At 40.0% G+C, this 17,478-nt stretch overlaps 1 protein-coding gene across 4 annotated transcripts in view; it reads left to right on the top strand.

Annotated features, from left to right (window-relative positions):
- The first annotated feature begins 349 nt into the window (after window positions 1-349).
- The window catches only part of LOC131072363 (probable ADP-ribosylation factor GTPase-activating protein AGD9), a 141,722-nt gene continuing 124,593 nt past the window's right edge, over window positions 350-17,478 (top strand). For 2 of the 4 annotated variants that reach the window (XM_058008506.2, XM_058008505.2), the window contains exon 1: window positions 356-764. In XM_058008506.2, the coding sequence (XP_057864489.2) occupies window positions 693-764 (72 nt within the window). In that variant the 5' untranslated portion in view covers window positions 356-692. Of the gene's footprint in view, window positions 765-17,478 lie in introns of all 4 variants that reach the window. The other 2 variants (XM_058008504.2, XM_058008503.2) reach the window with 2 other exon arrangements.

The raw sequence follows: 17,478 nt of genomic DNA, 5'->3' as shown, positions 1-17,478 counted from the left end.
CAATTTAACAAAATCTAATATTTTATTTGAACCAACTTACAAATTAACCTACAAATTTATCTTTAGATTCTCCCCACACTTCTTGGATGGATTTGTTATCTCCTTGAATGGACAATGTTCTTGTTATCCTAAATCATGGTCCACAAGAATATAAAATTGGGAAAATGTGAGCCAAAAATTGGGATATTCATGATTCCTTATGGTCCCATAGATCATGATTCCTTATGGTCCCATAAGTTGTTCAAATCTCTCATCTTAGAATCGAACATTAGAATGAAGTCTTGGTGTGTTATGAGATTTTGTTTTTAAATTTTTTTAAATCCATTCCCTTTTTAATTTTGATGCTCATAAAGAAAGAAATGATTATTTCTACGTCACCACTATCGAAGGCTGTAACGACGGTAATAAGACGGAGCTAACTCCAACTCGCGCGGTCTGTGGCCCGAACGATCGATATTTTAAAGAGTCGTTGAGTTTCAGCCCTGTGACCTCCATCATCACAACGTACAGCCAAATAGTTTCCAACATACAGAGCCTATTCCAAAATTCTAATTTCATTTGATTCTGAAATTCATATATTTTGCCTTTCAGTTTAATTTTTTTAAAGTTTTGCCCTTAGAGCCTTATAAAATTTTAAGAGTTGTTGAAACCCTACCAGGGGTTTTGGATTTTGAGTTTTAGCGGCCGATTCCATGGCTGCCGCAGAGGAATATTCTGATCGGGATGCTGTCTTCAGAAAGCTCAAGGCCAAGTCTGAAAATAAGGTGCCTGCTTTTTGAGCGTTATTATCATTTTTAATAAGTCTTTTTAACGGGGTTTTATATGTCTGCGTCTCACAATTAGTTTATTTAGGGTTATCTATCCATCTGATATCTTAAGAAATGCTTTTGGTAAAAACTTGTTTTAAATATTGGATTAGGTCACAAACCATTAGTTATGCAATGATGAATTCAGAAGGGGGCGTTGAGTTTTGAAATCAGGGCAGGTTACAAAACACTTAAAGTTTTCCACTTTTGAATAAACCGTGCTTGTTCCTTTCTGTACCACAGAAAGTTTTATACTGAAGAGTTTTACATAAGACATGTAATGGAGAAACTTTAGGTATTTAATTTGAGATTGATATAAAGACGTGAAATCTCTCCCGGATAAGGCTATGTAATTGCTTTTATTTATCATAGGCGGTTTCATTGGGAAGAATTTTATGTGAATGACATGCACAGCGAAAGCCTCAAGTGTTTAGCTTAAGATGCCGTGAAATATATGCTCTGTTACGGTGGATTACAGCAGTAGATTGTTCCTGACGAATTATTGAAATTTGTTCTGAGTAGTTGGGGCATTGATAAGGTCTGGTTTGCTTTTAAGCATGGTCACGAGTAATTGAAAAACAAAAGGGTACAGAGTATGATTAATAAATATATAATTGGTGTTTTGTGGTTTTCCACAAGATCTTTTTGGATATGCTGCATTACGGTCATTGTTTGAAGTTTTGAGTGAGCTACCTCGCTCATCATTAGGGAAACACTATTTGTACAATAACTTGCAAGTACTATATGTCTAATTAATAATTTAAACATTGTTTCAGAAGTAGGTTTTGAAATTAGCTTTGTAACTTGCTATGGTGTGTAATTGATTGATGAAAGTTATAATTCATGGTATGTCATACGCATATGCCTCATAAGCTTAGGGTGCCTAGTGGATAGGTGGAAATTCAAAATTTGTTTCCAAGTGTGCTAGGTCCTTGCGGGTTTTTAAGTGTTTTGTTATGTAATTTGGTCTTTAGATAATATGCTTTGATAAATTGTTGGTTTGGATGTTATGATATTAGGTTGAATTCTGTGTCAGTAGAGGATTCCAGCAGGGTATTTTTTATGGGCTATTTGTATTCAATTAGCTAGATTTTGGCAAACTATTTGAAAATTAGATATCTCTATTAGCCTTTTTTTTCTCTAAAAATATTCACCATGTTTTTTTCTGTCAAAGCATGTACTTGAAGTCATTAAATATACTAGGATATGTATGCATTGGTGGCAAATCACATGTGGTGCATGGGCACATGGTGTTATGGTATGTCTATTGACTCTTTAGTGATAACTGATAGGTGCCAAGTCTAAGGCTCATGGTGGACATTGTTATGTTGGTCCTTGGTGAATGAAGTTTTTCAATGTACGAGGATGAGGCTCTTTGTATGTGGCCTCACCGATTGGGGCTAGTTGATTCCTAGATTTACCAATAAAAAGAATTAAATCCTATTTTTTGGTCATAATTAGGCTATATTACATATTTTATATTTTTGAAGTGGAAGATGCACTAGGGGATAGGATGCCAAGGGCAAATGATGGTAATTCATTATGCCCATATGCTGAGCCGTGAAAGTGATACATGCTCAACCACTTCACTTAATATTACAAATGCTCCTCTTGAAAATGCCTTTGTGAACAATCGGTCCAAGTTGACTACTATTGTATCATCTATCTACCCATTTGGAGAGGCATTGCCTTTTAACGCATTGCCAAATAGTGTATATGTATACATTGTCCCTCTAATATTCAAGTCTAGGCCCATGGAGAAGGCAAGGGCATTGTTATCCTTCAAGAATGGTGGAGAACCTAAACTTTGGATGGACTTCTTCATGTCCATGTTAGGCTATTATACATATATTTCATAGGCCATCATTATTGGTTGTCATGAACTAGTTCCTTTAGCTTGAAACTACTCTCATTGAAGTGTCTTGGGAGTAGCTCTGAATCTTATTTGTGCAACTGATATGTGCTTTTTGGTATGATGTCATTGACTGTTTAGGGCCCCAAATGTCTAATATGAAACTTCCCCATATGTTTAAAATCCCTAGAATTGTAAAGGAACACTTGGTCTCCTTTTTGAAGCTTATTCTTGATGTATGTATCATACTAGGCTTTTTTCCTTGTATCTTTGTTGTCCAATTCATCTCAAATTGACTCAGAAACCGTCTTGCTTTGTTAGTGCAATGACCTCTTCCTGAGCACTAATAGTTGGTGACTGTTTGCCTATTCATTAGGGTCTTGTAGGCCAATGAGATTGGGTTAGGGAACTTGATGCAGAGGTGTTACCTCTAGCCTTCAACTTCAAAACTCAAAGCACTTAAACAAATGCAGAGACTCTTTTGGTCGAGAACCCCAATTCTCTGTTCTCTATTGGGCCGACACCAACCATATTCTTTCTTTCTTTTTACTAATATACATCACACTTAATAATCTGCAATCTGTTTTCATTAACAACAGCCCCAAATCATCGATGCTGCAATTCAATTGGCTTTTTAACCTACCCCCTGTGGTGTGTTTTCCTTCTGTTCTTCTATCGATGCCTTTTTCAGAATTTCCAACACTTTGTCCATTCCCGCTTCATGTTTTGGAAGGAAGCTGAATGATTATAACACCTATCAATTGTGTTTGTTCAAAAGTTTCTAATGCCTTTCTAACAAGTCTATTTTATACATAACCTGCAATCAAAACAATTCACGTGCCTTTTGTATGCTTCCCCATTTTATATACATGTCTATCGAGGCACTTACAACCAAAGAAGCAATAGTCTGCAAAAAAATCATGATTATAATTAATTGATCTTGAATCCTGGAGCTAGCGGATTTATTCCCCTAAAAAATCATTGACCTGATATTTAACGATTTTTTCCATCTAAATCACATTAAAACCCGCAAAAATGGCAAAAAAAGTGAAAAAAAACATTGTAAAAACTCGTAAAACCCTAGAAAAACTTGTGAAATTCCTGAATTACTCAGATATAGGGCCAATCCGAGAGGGAATTAGAGTCAATGTGGAATCAATGTTGAAATTGTTTGTTAACCCTAGAAAAACTTGTGAAATTCCTGAATTGCTCAGAAATAGGGCCAATCCGAGAGGGAATTAGAGTCAATGTGGAATCAATGTTGAAACTGTTTGTTATTTTGTCCCTTAGTTTTCTTTCTGACCTTTGAAAATCCCTAAATAAAGGAGTGGGAGGAGCAATGGCGGTCATCATTTGAATTTGGAAGGGCCTCGATTTTGTCCCTTAGTTTTCTTTCTGACCTTTGAAAATCCCTAAATAAAGGAGTGGGAGGAGCAATGGCGGTCATCATCTGAATTTGGAAGGGCCTCGATTTTGTCCCTTAGTTTTCTTTCCGACCTTTGAAAATCCCTAAATAAAGGAGTGGGAGGAGCAATGGCGGTCATCATCTGAATTTGGAAGGGCCTCGATCAATCTAAATCGCGGGGGGCATATGAGATAGTGTCAAAGCAGCTGGCAAATCTGCTCTAAGTCACAGGTTCGATATGACTCAAGTTCTCTGCACACCTCGCCCCATGGGTTTTGATGCAAACAAGTATATAATTAATATTGTACACTAGCTTTAAATTAATACCATTATGCACTATTATGGATGGCACTTTGACTGGGAAGGAACAAATCCCTATAGTTTTTAATTAATGCTATAAAGTAGTTTTAAAGTTTAAACTATTATATAATAAACTATAAATTAAATATAATGTAAAATTTATAATTTATGTATTCAAATTTTCAAATAATATAATAATATATATTTTTTTTGTGGGAGGAAACTCAGGTTTTTAGCTTGGTCTGATCCCAAAGAGACCACTTACAGAGGATATCTTCCCACGAGGCCATTTTCGAGGGTCATCATTCCCCACACTTCACTTGTTCAAACCTGCGAGCTCAACGACCTAGTGAAAGTAGAAGGCTTGCAAGCTCGAAGGCTTGCAAGCTCAATGGCCCAATAGGGTTTGAACCTTGGTGGCTGCCTCACCAACGTAGTGTTTCTACCACGACACTAAACATTTGAAGACAAATATAATATATATAGACATATAGATATATGATTTATAATCTATAATTGATATAGTTAATTTTTGCTCAAACAAAGACATACAATTCATTATGTGAGCAATATATCCAAAGTGCTACATGAAATATATCTGAATGACAACAAACAAGCTTACATACTTGTGATATAACAGGCGCCGACACATATTCTAGTCAAACCCTTGTGTATAGTTATTGTTGTGCAATCTCTTGTGGTTGTTATCCATTTATGTGCTTGTGTAATGTGTTTATGCTCCACAACACACGATTGTTTACATCTTTGCTATTAAAACTCACTAAAAACTATCATTAGAGGTGTTTGTGAGAAGCAAATTTTTCTGTATCGATTGTTGGGAGTTGTTTGGGAGTATCCCACTTAGTTTACAGTCACAATGGCTTGTGGTTTTTTCAATATACCAATCAAATTGTGTACATTTGAATGCCATGTTATGTGACTTTTATGACTACCCCAAGAGAAGAGAATGTTATGAACTAACACTTTAGAATCAAAAGGGAGATAGAAAAAATAAAGGATGCTATGATCCTTTGGTTAAAATGGGCATTAACAAATAATGTTTATATAAATTTTTTAAAAGGGGAGGAATAATTATTTATTAAATATTTATTTAAATGAAACTCTTGTGAAAGGGTGTGATGGTTTTGAAATAACTCTGTTAGGGGTCAATACCACATGTTAGTTTGTAGTTGGGATGGGTGTTTATGTTTATGTTTGAGTCGCCGAGAGGTTCCCGTGGGGTAGTTGGTAGTTAGTGACGGTTGGTAACTTGGCCAACTGTCGAGTCTATATATGATTCGGATGGAACCTCGACAAGGATGGTATTGTACTGGCATATTCTTGGGAATTCAATAAAGATATCATTCTTCTGGGATAGCTGTTTGTTATTGTTACTTATGCTTTGATATATGAACGTTCTGTTACATGACTAGTTGGTACGTGTGGGAAATCCTTGTTTTATCTGTGAGTTTACCAACCTCACATTAAGGACTAAACATTTTGGCGCCGTTGCCTGAACGAACCTGGAGATAACCATGGCGGCAGGCGGAAGGAATTAATGGGCTGACCATTCAACCAACAATTAATTGTCGTGGACAACGACGCACACGAAGAAAGTACCGCGGAAGAGGTACGAGAGGATCAATTGACGACAGGCTTGGTAGAGTTGTGGGACGTGTTGGTCACGCAATACGTGCAGAGGGAGGCTCAGGAGAGAGCCATCTCTGAAGGCACGATACGTGGTGAACTCACCGTCAACACTCCCGTCTTTCACCTGCTCGGAAGTATTCCATGGTTACTCGCCAGAAATCTGATTGCACTTCAAGACCTAAGGGAGGAAACTGCACGGGAACTCCGTCGGCAACAAGTACTCCAAAGGTACGAAGAGCGGAACCGTAGGAAAGAGGAGAGGGAGACAAGCCAACGCCGTACCTTTGGCACTTAATGCCCCTACGACCAAACAAAGACAAATGTACCACTGCCATCGAAGGGGTAGATGAGGGAACTGCACGAAGATCTCTTCATATAAAAGAATAGGTCGAGCGGAGACATCGGGTAAGGGAGGTTGCTGACTTGAAGATCCCTAAGAAACATAGTAGAAGTTGGAGTGCGAGTCGAAGTCGTAGTCGGGAGAGACAAAGGCCGTGTATGTGGAAGTTGTTGGCGGAGGTCGCCAGGAACCTGCCACTTCCAGACGTAGCGGAGGAAGATCTCGCTGACCAGGCCCCACACTCGACGTCGAGTGAAGAAGACTCTGGAGCCGAGTCGCAGAGCAACCCGTCAGAGTATTCTGAACAAGGAGAGGAGGCGGTACGGGATCTGCACGAAGAGGTCGCCAATATTTTTGAAGCAACATTATCCGACATCAGGAATTTGTCCTTGTCAGAGGAAACCAAAATAGGAGGGTCAGATCCAGAAACCCCGAGAAGGAGGGACTATAGAGAGCATACGTTACCTTCCAGACACATAATGCCTTTTGGGCATATAGGAACTTCCAAGCGCTACATAAAACCCTCCAGATAAAAACAATGGCACACACCTCGAAGAAACAAAAGCTTCCAAAATTCATGGGCGACGGGTCGGAGGATCTCGTACGACATTGTAAGACATGCGTGACCATTTGGGAGGTAAAGGGCCATGATGACCAGGATTACTGGTTGAAGGCATTTCCAACCACTCTGCGAGGAATAGCAATTGATTGGTATACAAACCTGGATGCCCAATATAAAACGTCTTGGAACAATCTGAAGAAGGCTTTCCAAGAGGAGTTCAAACTCCTACGGGATGACAATGAAATTGTGGCGGAGATTTACAATACCAAGCAGGGAAAAAGTGAAAGTGTGCAGGCATATAATAGAAGGCTGAGGGAACTGCTCAACAAAATGGAGAACCAGCGGGCTGATGGCCTGAAGAAGAGATGGTTTCTTGAAGGATTGGTACCGTCTCTCAGACGAAAGATGAAGGTGGTCCCTCCGCCCTCGTATGACGAAGCATACAACCGCGCGATGGATATTGAGAGTGAAAATAAGACATCCCGAGGGAAGCGCCGGGTGAGCGATGGTGATAGTACGGATGAACGTTCTGTTACATGACTAGTTGGTACATGTGGGAAATCCTTGTTTTATCTGTGAGTTTACCAACCTCACATTAAGGACTAAACAACTCCTTGAAAGTTTATGCAAAGCTTTCATGTGAAACTTGGAAAAGGGCATGAAGATCACCCAAGGAAGAAGTAGGTGGTTTGGGCTATGGGTGTGGGAAAAGGGGCACACAAAGTGTGTCAAACTCAGGGTACAAACTACACTCAAGATTGCTTGGCTAGTGCTGATGTTTGGGAAGTGTTGATGATGTTTTTATGTACTATGCAACATAGAACAAAATACTAATTATTCTATCCTCTCTTGAACAAAGACACCCCAAATGCTAAGCTATGTGATCAAATGGGACGACTCCAAGGTTCTTGAATGTCAGGTCTCGACGTGCTCTTGGATAGACTCAATTGTTTGATGTGATATTGCTGGAATCACAAGGTGGACTTATATTGAACTTTGAATGTGCTTGAATTGCTTGAATGCTGCTGGAACTTAACCATCCAATATTGCAATTTGGCAATGCTTTCTCTTTAACTGACTTGGATTAAAAAAATAAAAAAATAAAAAGAGGAAGGGTTTAGAGAATCTAGTCTATTCCTAGAATGTAAGAGAGATGGACAATCTTTGGTGAAACTCCAACTAAGCTAAGCTTTGACATGGGAGCAACATCTCCACAAAGCTATTGTGATCTTCTAAGGTAAGCATATGATGTTCAAATTACTATTAACGAGGATACCATCAAGGCAATGCATATTAAAGTGTGAATAGCAGTTGAAGTTAAGCCCATTTAAGGATTCAAGTTGACTACACATGACACTTTACAATCAGCAAAATGCTAGTAGTATGGATATATGAATTCCACGATCAATCATGCACAAAGTTCTTCCATTCATCTAATTATCACTATCTAACGTGAGGATCCAACAAGAAACCATGCTGTTGTAGAAGAAACAACACATTCCACCATAACTTCAATGGAAAGGAAGTTTATTTACAAGTTTGGCAACAATTTCTGCATTCTCCTCCTACTCTACTCTAGCTACTTGCTATCTATTATTGTTGAACTATTAACTTGCTTATTGATCTATTAACTATTAACCTTTACAAATGAAAGAGTGGAGCCTAATATAGTGCTCTTGTTACAATGAGTGGCTCATATTGATTCATAATCAATGGCCAAGATCGAAAGATGAAAACCCTAACTAGGGTTTATTACACCTATTGCAAAGCTTTTAATGCTTTACCAATGACAAAATTACAAAATATAGGACACATGCCCATCCTTGAATTATTTGACCAATGGTGGTGAGGGTAGGTACATTGGAGTTTGTGCCCTCATGATAATTACCCGCCTTGATGAATTAGTCAAGTGCATGGAACCTGGACACATTGACTTGGAATAATATGATTGGCTAAGCGGTGATTGGGGCGCCACCTCAGCTAGCTCATTGTAACTCATCACAAGTTGTAAATGAATGAGGCACATCTCTTGATAGTCAACATTTCTAAGTGCCTGTAGTGATGATGATGGTGGGAGATATCCCTGCCTAACTTGATCACCTTCATCTTGAAGCTTTCGTCACGGATTAGGTCCTTGCCATACTGGCAATAACTTCTTGGATTTCCAGAGGAAATTCAAGATACTTGTAAAAATTTCTTCCTTATGATGTCTTGAGCTTGTCCTTGATCTCTTTTGTGTGGTGAAATCTCTCTCTTCATGAAGCAAGGTTGCATCCTCAGATTGCATATGCTCCTTAGCCTGAAGTGTAAAGTTGAAAGGGTGAAGCATATGTGTTGACTTCCTTTGATGCTACACCCTGCACTTGCTTTGTAGTGTCTTTCCTCAATGCCATGAATGCATTGATCATACTTCCTGCCATGTTGAAGCGATCTCCTCTCTAAGTCGAGCTCCAAAAGTGTTGAACTTTCATTATTCTCATGTTGTATTTGCTTTGTCTCTCATGTTGCTGATATTGATGCTGACCTCCTGCCCCACTTGTCTTTGATTTGAACATGTTGATGTTGATGCGTGAGTCTTCATCTCCCCCAAGTGATGGAGTTCCTTCTTCCTTGCATTCATAACCTGAAAAAACACACAAACCTTGATCAAGAACAATATCAATCTTAAAATCTGAGAGGAATTCCTTTGTTTAATTTCTGATTATTATCTCCAAGGTCTGATTTTGTCATACTTTCAGTCTGAGACTCTACTTTTATGTCAGATTTAATCATTCTCAGGTCTGATTCCTATCTAAACTTATGCAGGATCGGGCTTTTTAGGGGTCATTGACAGTGCTTAGGAGCAGATCGAGCTTCTAATAGGGCAAAGGAAATGTATCATAGGCTGGTTGGAGATTTTAGGGGTCAAAGGAAGTGAGCAACTGCTAGATCGTGGATATGCAGGTGCAAAGGAAGTGATGGATCGGGGATCTAAATAGGCAAAGGAAGTGATGGATCGGGGATCTAAATAGGCAAAGGAAGTACTCCTGGGGTAGGTCGGGGTTTGGACAGACCAAAGGAATTGAGACAAAAGTAGTTTGTGGTTTTCAATGAGCAAAGGATGTTTGAACCTTTTCACTCCTTGCTATTTTGGGGGTCCCAGCATGTGTTTCAACGATCTCATTTTTTAAATGTAATATCTCCTCTTATGAGTGGGCCCCTCTATCCTTGCTTGCTGGCACTATCACTCATGTTCTTTGCTTTTATTGTGGATATTTAGGATCGCAAAAGTGATTGGGCTTTTTTGGAGGCATAGGAAGTGGTTGATAGGGGATTGGATAGGTCAAAGGAAATGGTCCAAGGGAAGGTCGTGGATTTCACAAGGCAAAGGAAGTGGGGGAGGGAAGTGAAGAAAGGTGCTGATGTGGTAAGGAAAGGTGCCATGTGAGGAAGGGGAGAAAAGGATGTAAGGAAGGGAAGTTGGGAGGTATAAGAGATGGAAGATGGAGGATGGAGGATGTAGGGAAGGGAAGCACATGCCGTGGGGTTAAGGCAGATGAAGGATGTGGGAGGTAATGAAGAGGAAGGTTAGAAAAATGTTGGGAGGTGAAGTGGAGAGGGAGGTATAAGGGGTAGAGGAAGTGGGTTAGGATATGGTAAAGGAAGAAAGATGAAGGTAGGCGAAGGAAATGGTAGGAGATGGGGGATGGGAAGGTAGGTGGGTAGAGCGTGGAAGGGTAGAAAGGGAAGTTAGGAAGTGGGGGGATGAAGTGATAGAGGATGTAGGTGAGGTGGAAGGGGTAGGAAGATTGGGGTTTTGACCCCCCAAAGGAAATGATTCCAAACCTATCCAGCTTGTTGGCTTAAGTCTAACATGCTGTAAAAATGTCAATCAACCACCCACAATCAGCAACTCAATGATTATCCATCTAGATCGGGTATTAAGAAACCAATGGAAATACACTCTAGGCTGGTCATGGTTTTGACGCAACAAAGGAGTTTGTTGATTTGAGACCCCAAAGGATATGTCTCAAAGCAGATTGCGGATCTTGGGGTTCAAAGGAAATGACCCAACACTAAGCCAATTTTTGCTCATCCAACCTACTTCCTTCGAGTGAAAGGTTAATAGCTATAGACGCCAGTACAACTAACCTAGAAAGAAAAAAGTGGGGGGTCCCCATTTGCAATGGGGCGATGTGTGAAAACGTCACAACAGGAAGTATATGTGTGGGTTTTGAATAAGAATTGGCTACTCTTGGATGTGCCATTGCCATGAGGGTCAAGATCGCTTAATTCTTCATAGGGTGAGAATTGTTGAACCCAAGGAAGTACTGAGAGGGAGGGGGTGAATCATTCTAAACATAAATTAATGTAGCATATATACAATTAATCAGCAATACATCCAACACATGAACACCGAGATTTTCTACGCAGAAAACCCAAACATGGAAAAACCACGATGAGCACCTGCCTACAAAATATATCCACTATGTATATCATATTACAAAGAAAAGAGCTCGCTTCTCCAGACTTGCAAACCAAGGCTAACTGCTCTTGGGGCAAGATACAAAAGAGGACTTGCAAAACTTGAAGCGAATTGCAACAGGACAAGATACAAAAATTATCTGAAAAGAGGGATGTCCTGATCATGAAGCTGTCCTTGAACTCTGCATCAAGTGACCAACATCAACACACACAACTTAGACCTCAACTGCCAACACTCTATCTCATATCTCTATCATAGTCTCAACACAACTTGCATATCATTCAAACACAACTCTTCTTCTTTGTTCTTCATTAAATTTTGCACAGTTCCTTTCGCATACTCTATACCGCTCTTCCCACTCTCACTATTCTTCTCACCACCACACTCAACTCAATCATATACACATTCCTTATATACAAGATAGATCATCAAAGCTTGAACCAAGTTGACATGAAACAAAATGTACCTTCTAGATTAAAAACTAGGCTCTCGGTCAGTTTGAATCCATCCGGTTGCTCAATGTAAACTTCTTCTTCTAGATCTCCATTCAAAAATGTTGATTTCACAACCGTTTGATAAACTCTAAAGTTCTTGTAAGCAGAAATGCAATAAACATGCATACAACTTCCATTCTTGCTACCAGAGCAAAAGTCTCTTCAAAGTCTATGCTTTCCACCTGAGAATATCCTTTATATACCAATCTTGCTTTGTTCCTTGTAACTTGTCCTTGCTCATTCAACTTATTCCTGAGTACCCATTTAGTTCCTATTACATTCTTGTCCATCGGTCTAGGTACTAGCTCCCAAGTCTTGTTCTTTTGGATTTGATTTAGTTCTTCTTCTATTGTTTTTACCCAACTTTCATCTTGTTGTGACCATTTCACACATCGCCCCATTTGAAATGGGGACCCCCTCTTTTTGCTCGTTTTTCGCTCGCCTTTCGCTTCGTTTTTTAGGGTTTTGTTAGTCAGTCAATTGTCTGGATTTAGGGTCAAGCCTTAGGGTTTTAATTGCCGACTTTTCAGGCCAGAATCCGGTCAGTTTTGAGAGCTTTTTGGGCTTCCTTTCGTAAGATGCAAATTTTGAATGAAATGATTTCGCCAAAATGGTCTATTTTCAATTGGAAATTTTGAGTGCAGAGCTTAAATTTGTCTAAGTGTTGATAATGAAATGTGAATTTTTGTCCAATTGACTAATTTTGACCAAATTTTGACCTTTTTTGATTTTTGATCCTAGGCATTTGAAATGATTTGTTTTCGCCTTGTGAAGTGATTAAATTTGTGAAATCTTGATATTTTGGCCTGTAGGAGCAAAATCGCTCCTGTCCCTCAGTGAAGGACCGGAGCTCGTTTTCAAATATCTTACTGTCCCTGCAGAGTCAAGATGAATTTTGAATTAAAAGTGATGAAGGAAGGCGTGATCTGTCCATTGAATATAAATTGAAGAATTTCACGAACACGAAAATGCCTCAGGGAAGAAAATCGCTCCTGTCCCTCAGTGAAGGACCGGAGCTACAAATCAAATATTGCTTTGTCCTTGCAGGATTTTTACGACTTGATGATTTGACGAGGTCCAAGGAGATGTGTTCTACCAAATGAATATAACTTTAAGTGCCGTCGTGAAGAAGAATGACCCAAAATGCAAAAATCGCTCCTGTCCCTCAGTTAGGGACCAGGGCGAAGTCCATTATAGCTTCCGTCCCTCTCCAAGGGACCAGAGCGAAGTTCTTCATAAGGCATGTTTCTGGCAAAAATCAAGCAAGTTTCAGGTTTGAGGCAAGGAAGGACGATGAGTTGAACCCGTTGAAGATAAATTGAAGATTATGAAACGTCAACAAGGGACCTAAATGCCCAAGTTCGCTCCTGTCCCTCAGGCAGGGACCAGAGCGATTTTTGTTTTAGACAAATTTCTTGCTAAGTTACAATCAATCCCAAGGCATGGATAAATAAAAGGAGGTACAACGGATCCGTTGAAGATAACTTTCGAAGATGATAAAATGAAATGAAGCCTACACGACCAATATCGCTCCTGTCCCTCTCCAAGGGACCAGGGCGATATAATGATAATATTGCCTCTTCTTCAAATTCAAGATACTCTAAGACGGAGAACAAGGTGGCAAGGACGTTTCGAAGTGTTCCAATCAAGCACAAAGCATCAAAGGTCGCCAACATTGAAAGATTTGCACTAAAATATCCCAGTTCGCTCCTGTCCCTCAGGAAGGGACCAGAGCGAAATTTGCATAAAGGCATAAATTTTGAAAGTTTATCACGCATCAAGCGACTAAGAAGGATCAAGGGACTTTATTTTACGCGTTGAAAGTAATTGCAAGTTGGCCGAAACAAGGACAAGCTCAAAACATTGAAGTTCGCTCCTGTCCCTCAACAAGGGACCAAAGCGATATTGATTATATTGGCCAAATCTCTAAAAAATTACGTTAAGTCAAGGTTTTACAAGGTGTTAAAAGGTCCAAGGCATCTTATGAAGATGATATTCAAAGGCTTCAAACGTTAAACGATCACCAAATTGAACAAAGAGGTTATATCGCTCCTGTCCCTCTCCAAGGGACCAGAGCGATTTGCATAGGATCCTTCGTTTTCCTTCAAATGCATGTCAAGACAAGTTCACACAAGATCAAGGACGTCCTTTAAGAGGCAATGAACGAGGAACCAAGGTTAAAAGATAACGCATTTTGGCTAGAGCTTCAAGATCGCTCCTGTCCCTCTCCAAGGGACAAGGGCGATGATCCTTCCAAACGTCTAAATGCCTTGTAAAATTCAAGTGGAACAAGTACGGAATGAAGAAACAAGGTTATTATTCGCCTCGTGATGGAAATTTGAGATCAAAGATGCAAGATCAAGGAGAAAACACTAGGATCGCTCCTGTCCCTCTCCAAGGGACCAGGGCGATATTTGCCAAAGCACTTATTTTCCTTCGAAGAAAGTTGCAAAGGGTTCAAAGCGTTGTTTGAAAGGTAATAAAGGGGAGTTGATATCAAGAATGGAGAATTTCAAGTGAAAACATTAAGATCGCTCCTGTCCCTCTCCAAGGGACCAGGGTGATATTACATCCAAAGGCGCTCATTCACACATGCAAGTCAATCTAGCTCGAAGGACCCAACAAAAATAGCAAATTCAACGTGGAGATGGAGACCTTGGACGTAAAGAATTGCAAGAATCAACAAAGTGATGGATCGCTCCTGTCCCTCAGTCAGGGACCAGGGCGATGAGGTTTGAATCCTCTCACTTTTCCATTTTTGGCGCTAAACAAATGTTTTTTTTTTTTTAATTCATTTTAAATGCTAAAATTCGATATGTTTTGAAAATTCAATTGAATGGCATTTAAATATTGCGCTTGGTATTAATTAATTATTTTGCCTTGTTAAAAATCGAAATTTATTTATTTAAATAATAAAGGCATTTAATAATTAATTATTAATTTAATAAAAAATCAAATGGAGCGCTAAGATATGGAGGTCGGCCTTTATTATTGATTTAAAATCGTTTTTTTTAATTGCTATATTTTTACAAAAGTCGGCCCAAGCAAATTAGAGGTAAGCGCTTATAAAGGGGGAGGTGAAGATCATCATTTTTTACATCATCGTTTTACCATTCAAGTGTGAGCTTTCATTTCAAGCAAAGTGGTGCGAACTATTATTCAAAGGAGTGCGAACTTGAAGTTTACATTTGAGCGAACTTGGAGATCACGTCAAAGACTTGAAGGGTGGTGAAATTGACAAGAGGAACGTTGCTTTGAAGATCACATCAAGAACATACCAAAGATGGCGAAATTGCTATTTTGAAGAAGAGATCACGTTGAAGAGAGATCTAACGTCAATTTTGGCCTAGGCGATTTTATTCATTTTGCATTCTAGAGTTAGCTCTCTCGTGAGGTATGGCGATTTGGTTTTATTGTTTTAAGTTTTAGATCGTCGTGGCTTAAATTTTGAATTTTGAATTTTGAATTCCTAGCTCAATCGTTTTTTAGGAAATGATAACTCTAAGACTTATCATGATGTTTCCTAAAAATATTCTCTAATCTATGTTATTTATTGCAAGATCTAGTTTCTCATTTTGAAATGTTGTGTAGGTATGGCGACCCCGAAGGCGGGAGCATCCACCAGTCGTTCAGCTCTCATGAAAGAAGATCAGAAGACCGAAGAAGTGGAGACTAAGATCGTGTCGAAGTGGAGCAACATTGGAGATACTAACTTAGGCAACTTTAGCACGAAGAAGTTTTGAGAGGTCCCTTACATTGGCAAGCCATCACCTGTCGCCCGAAGAATAATCGAGAGTGGCATCATCCCGGAGAATAATCGAGAGTGGCATCATTAAGGCGGCCGACTTTCCTCCAGCAGTTTAGTGCCATGAGTTGATGATCGAGTGTGCTCGTCACTATGATCCACAGTCCAGAACGATCGTGTCCAATGAGGGAAACATTTTGGCGTACCTTTCAGAGGAAGCTATAAGTGAAGCTTTCCATCTTCCAGAACACAGGGACATGATATACAAGAGCATAGAAGGAGCCAGGTCAATGTACGAAGATGATCCAGATGCTTGCCTAAGCATCATTAACAAGAACTGGTTACTCAAGAGCCGTCCCCGTCTAAGCAAGGTACCGAACACGCCACACAGGATTGATTTCCAGGAGGAGTACAAAGATTTGATTACAATGCTCAACCGAGTCACAGGAGCCCCTCAGGCTTTCTACTTTGAGAAGTGGATGTTCCACTTCATCCAGGTGATTGTTCAGGGAAAGGGTACGATACATTGGGCTAGGATGATTAGCCATTGCTTGGACGTACAGTTGAGGAGACTCAAGGCTACTAAGTCCTTCCACATGAGTTCATATGTCATCTATGCCTTGATCAGGGGTGTTGAGTACGCAGGACTACCTCACAGAGGAGTGATTGGAAGAGGACCCGGCGAGGTCAGAGCTTGTGATTCCTATGCCTATTTGCATCATCCGCCAAGGAGCAACTATAAGTTGGTTAATGATACTTTCACGATGAACATCACAAGGACATTGCAAGGTGGGATTCACAACAGATTATCTCAAGACGCACAGGATTTAATCAAGAGGTACGGTGCTTGGTTTATTCAATTTCCCAAGTTCACTTATATTAGAGTGCATGGATGTCCTTTACCGCCATACATGTTGCCGAGATATCCGACAGACAGAATCGTGTTACTTGAAGTAACAAGACAGTTGGCAGCATATGCGAAGGCATTCAGACACAGACATCAGAATGGAGTTCCAGTACCTATCATTTTGGGCAATTCAGTTGAGGTATGTCCTAATGCTTTAGCCATGGATGACGCAGAGAAGGAGTTAGCCTTGTATTCTTTTTCATCTTTTGCTTTGAGAGAAAGCTTTGATCCACATGGACATTTAGAGGAGACAGTCGGTAGGAAATTTAAGCATGAGTACCAAATAGAAGATTTTATGATGAATCTCTTAGATGATCTTGAAGTGAAACGAAAAATGCATTCTAGATTGCCTTTGGATTTCATCAGGAAATGCAGGATTTACAGAGTGGCCGACCAAGCACAGGACAGTGGCAGACATATCCAGTCATCCTATGATCGAGAAAGCAAATCAGTAAGGTTAGATTGGAATGAGCCCGAGGTCGTGGACCTAGATACTTTGATGGCTCCAGTCTTGTCTTGTACTCGCAGATGGGTTGACGTACAGCATCAGAAGTTGAGAGAACAAGGTATAGCTATGACTTTCACTTTGGAAGAGAAACCAGCCGAAGGTGGAGCTAGTGTGAGTGAAGGCAATCCTAATCCTAGAAATTCAGGAGAAGGTAACCTTCGATGTGCCAGTGAGGGCAATCTCCATCCAAGAGGTTCGAAGAGGAAAGAGAGACCTGGAAAGAGAGAATCTTCCAAGAAGAAACAAGAGGCCAACCGAGATCGTTCATCCGGCACATCTTCTAGACCAGAAAAGAGGACACTTCAAGTGGAAGAATCCATGGAGTCGATGCTACAGAACGACAGGCAGGAGGAAGGACAGGCACAACAAGGGTCACCAGATGGATCTCTCCAGGACTATGAGTTAGATGAAGATAAAGAGGACAATGCGATGACATCTCCTCCC

The sequence above is a fragment of the Cryptomeria japonica genome, chromosome 7 (genome assembly GCF_030272615.1).
Source record: "Cryptomeria japonica chromosome 7, Sugi_1.0, whole genome shotgun sequence".
Lineage (NCBI taxonomy): Eukaryota > Viridiplantae > Streptophyta > Pinopsida > Cupressales > Cupressaceae > Cryptomeria > Cryptomeria japonica.
Note: the sequence above shows the minus strand (reverse complement) of the source record. Positions and strands in the feature narration are given on the sequence as shown.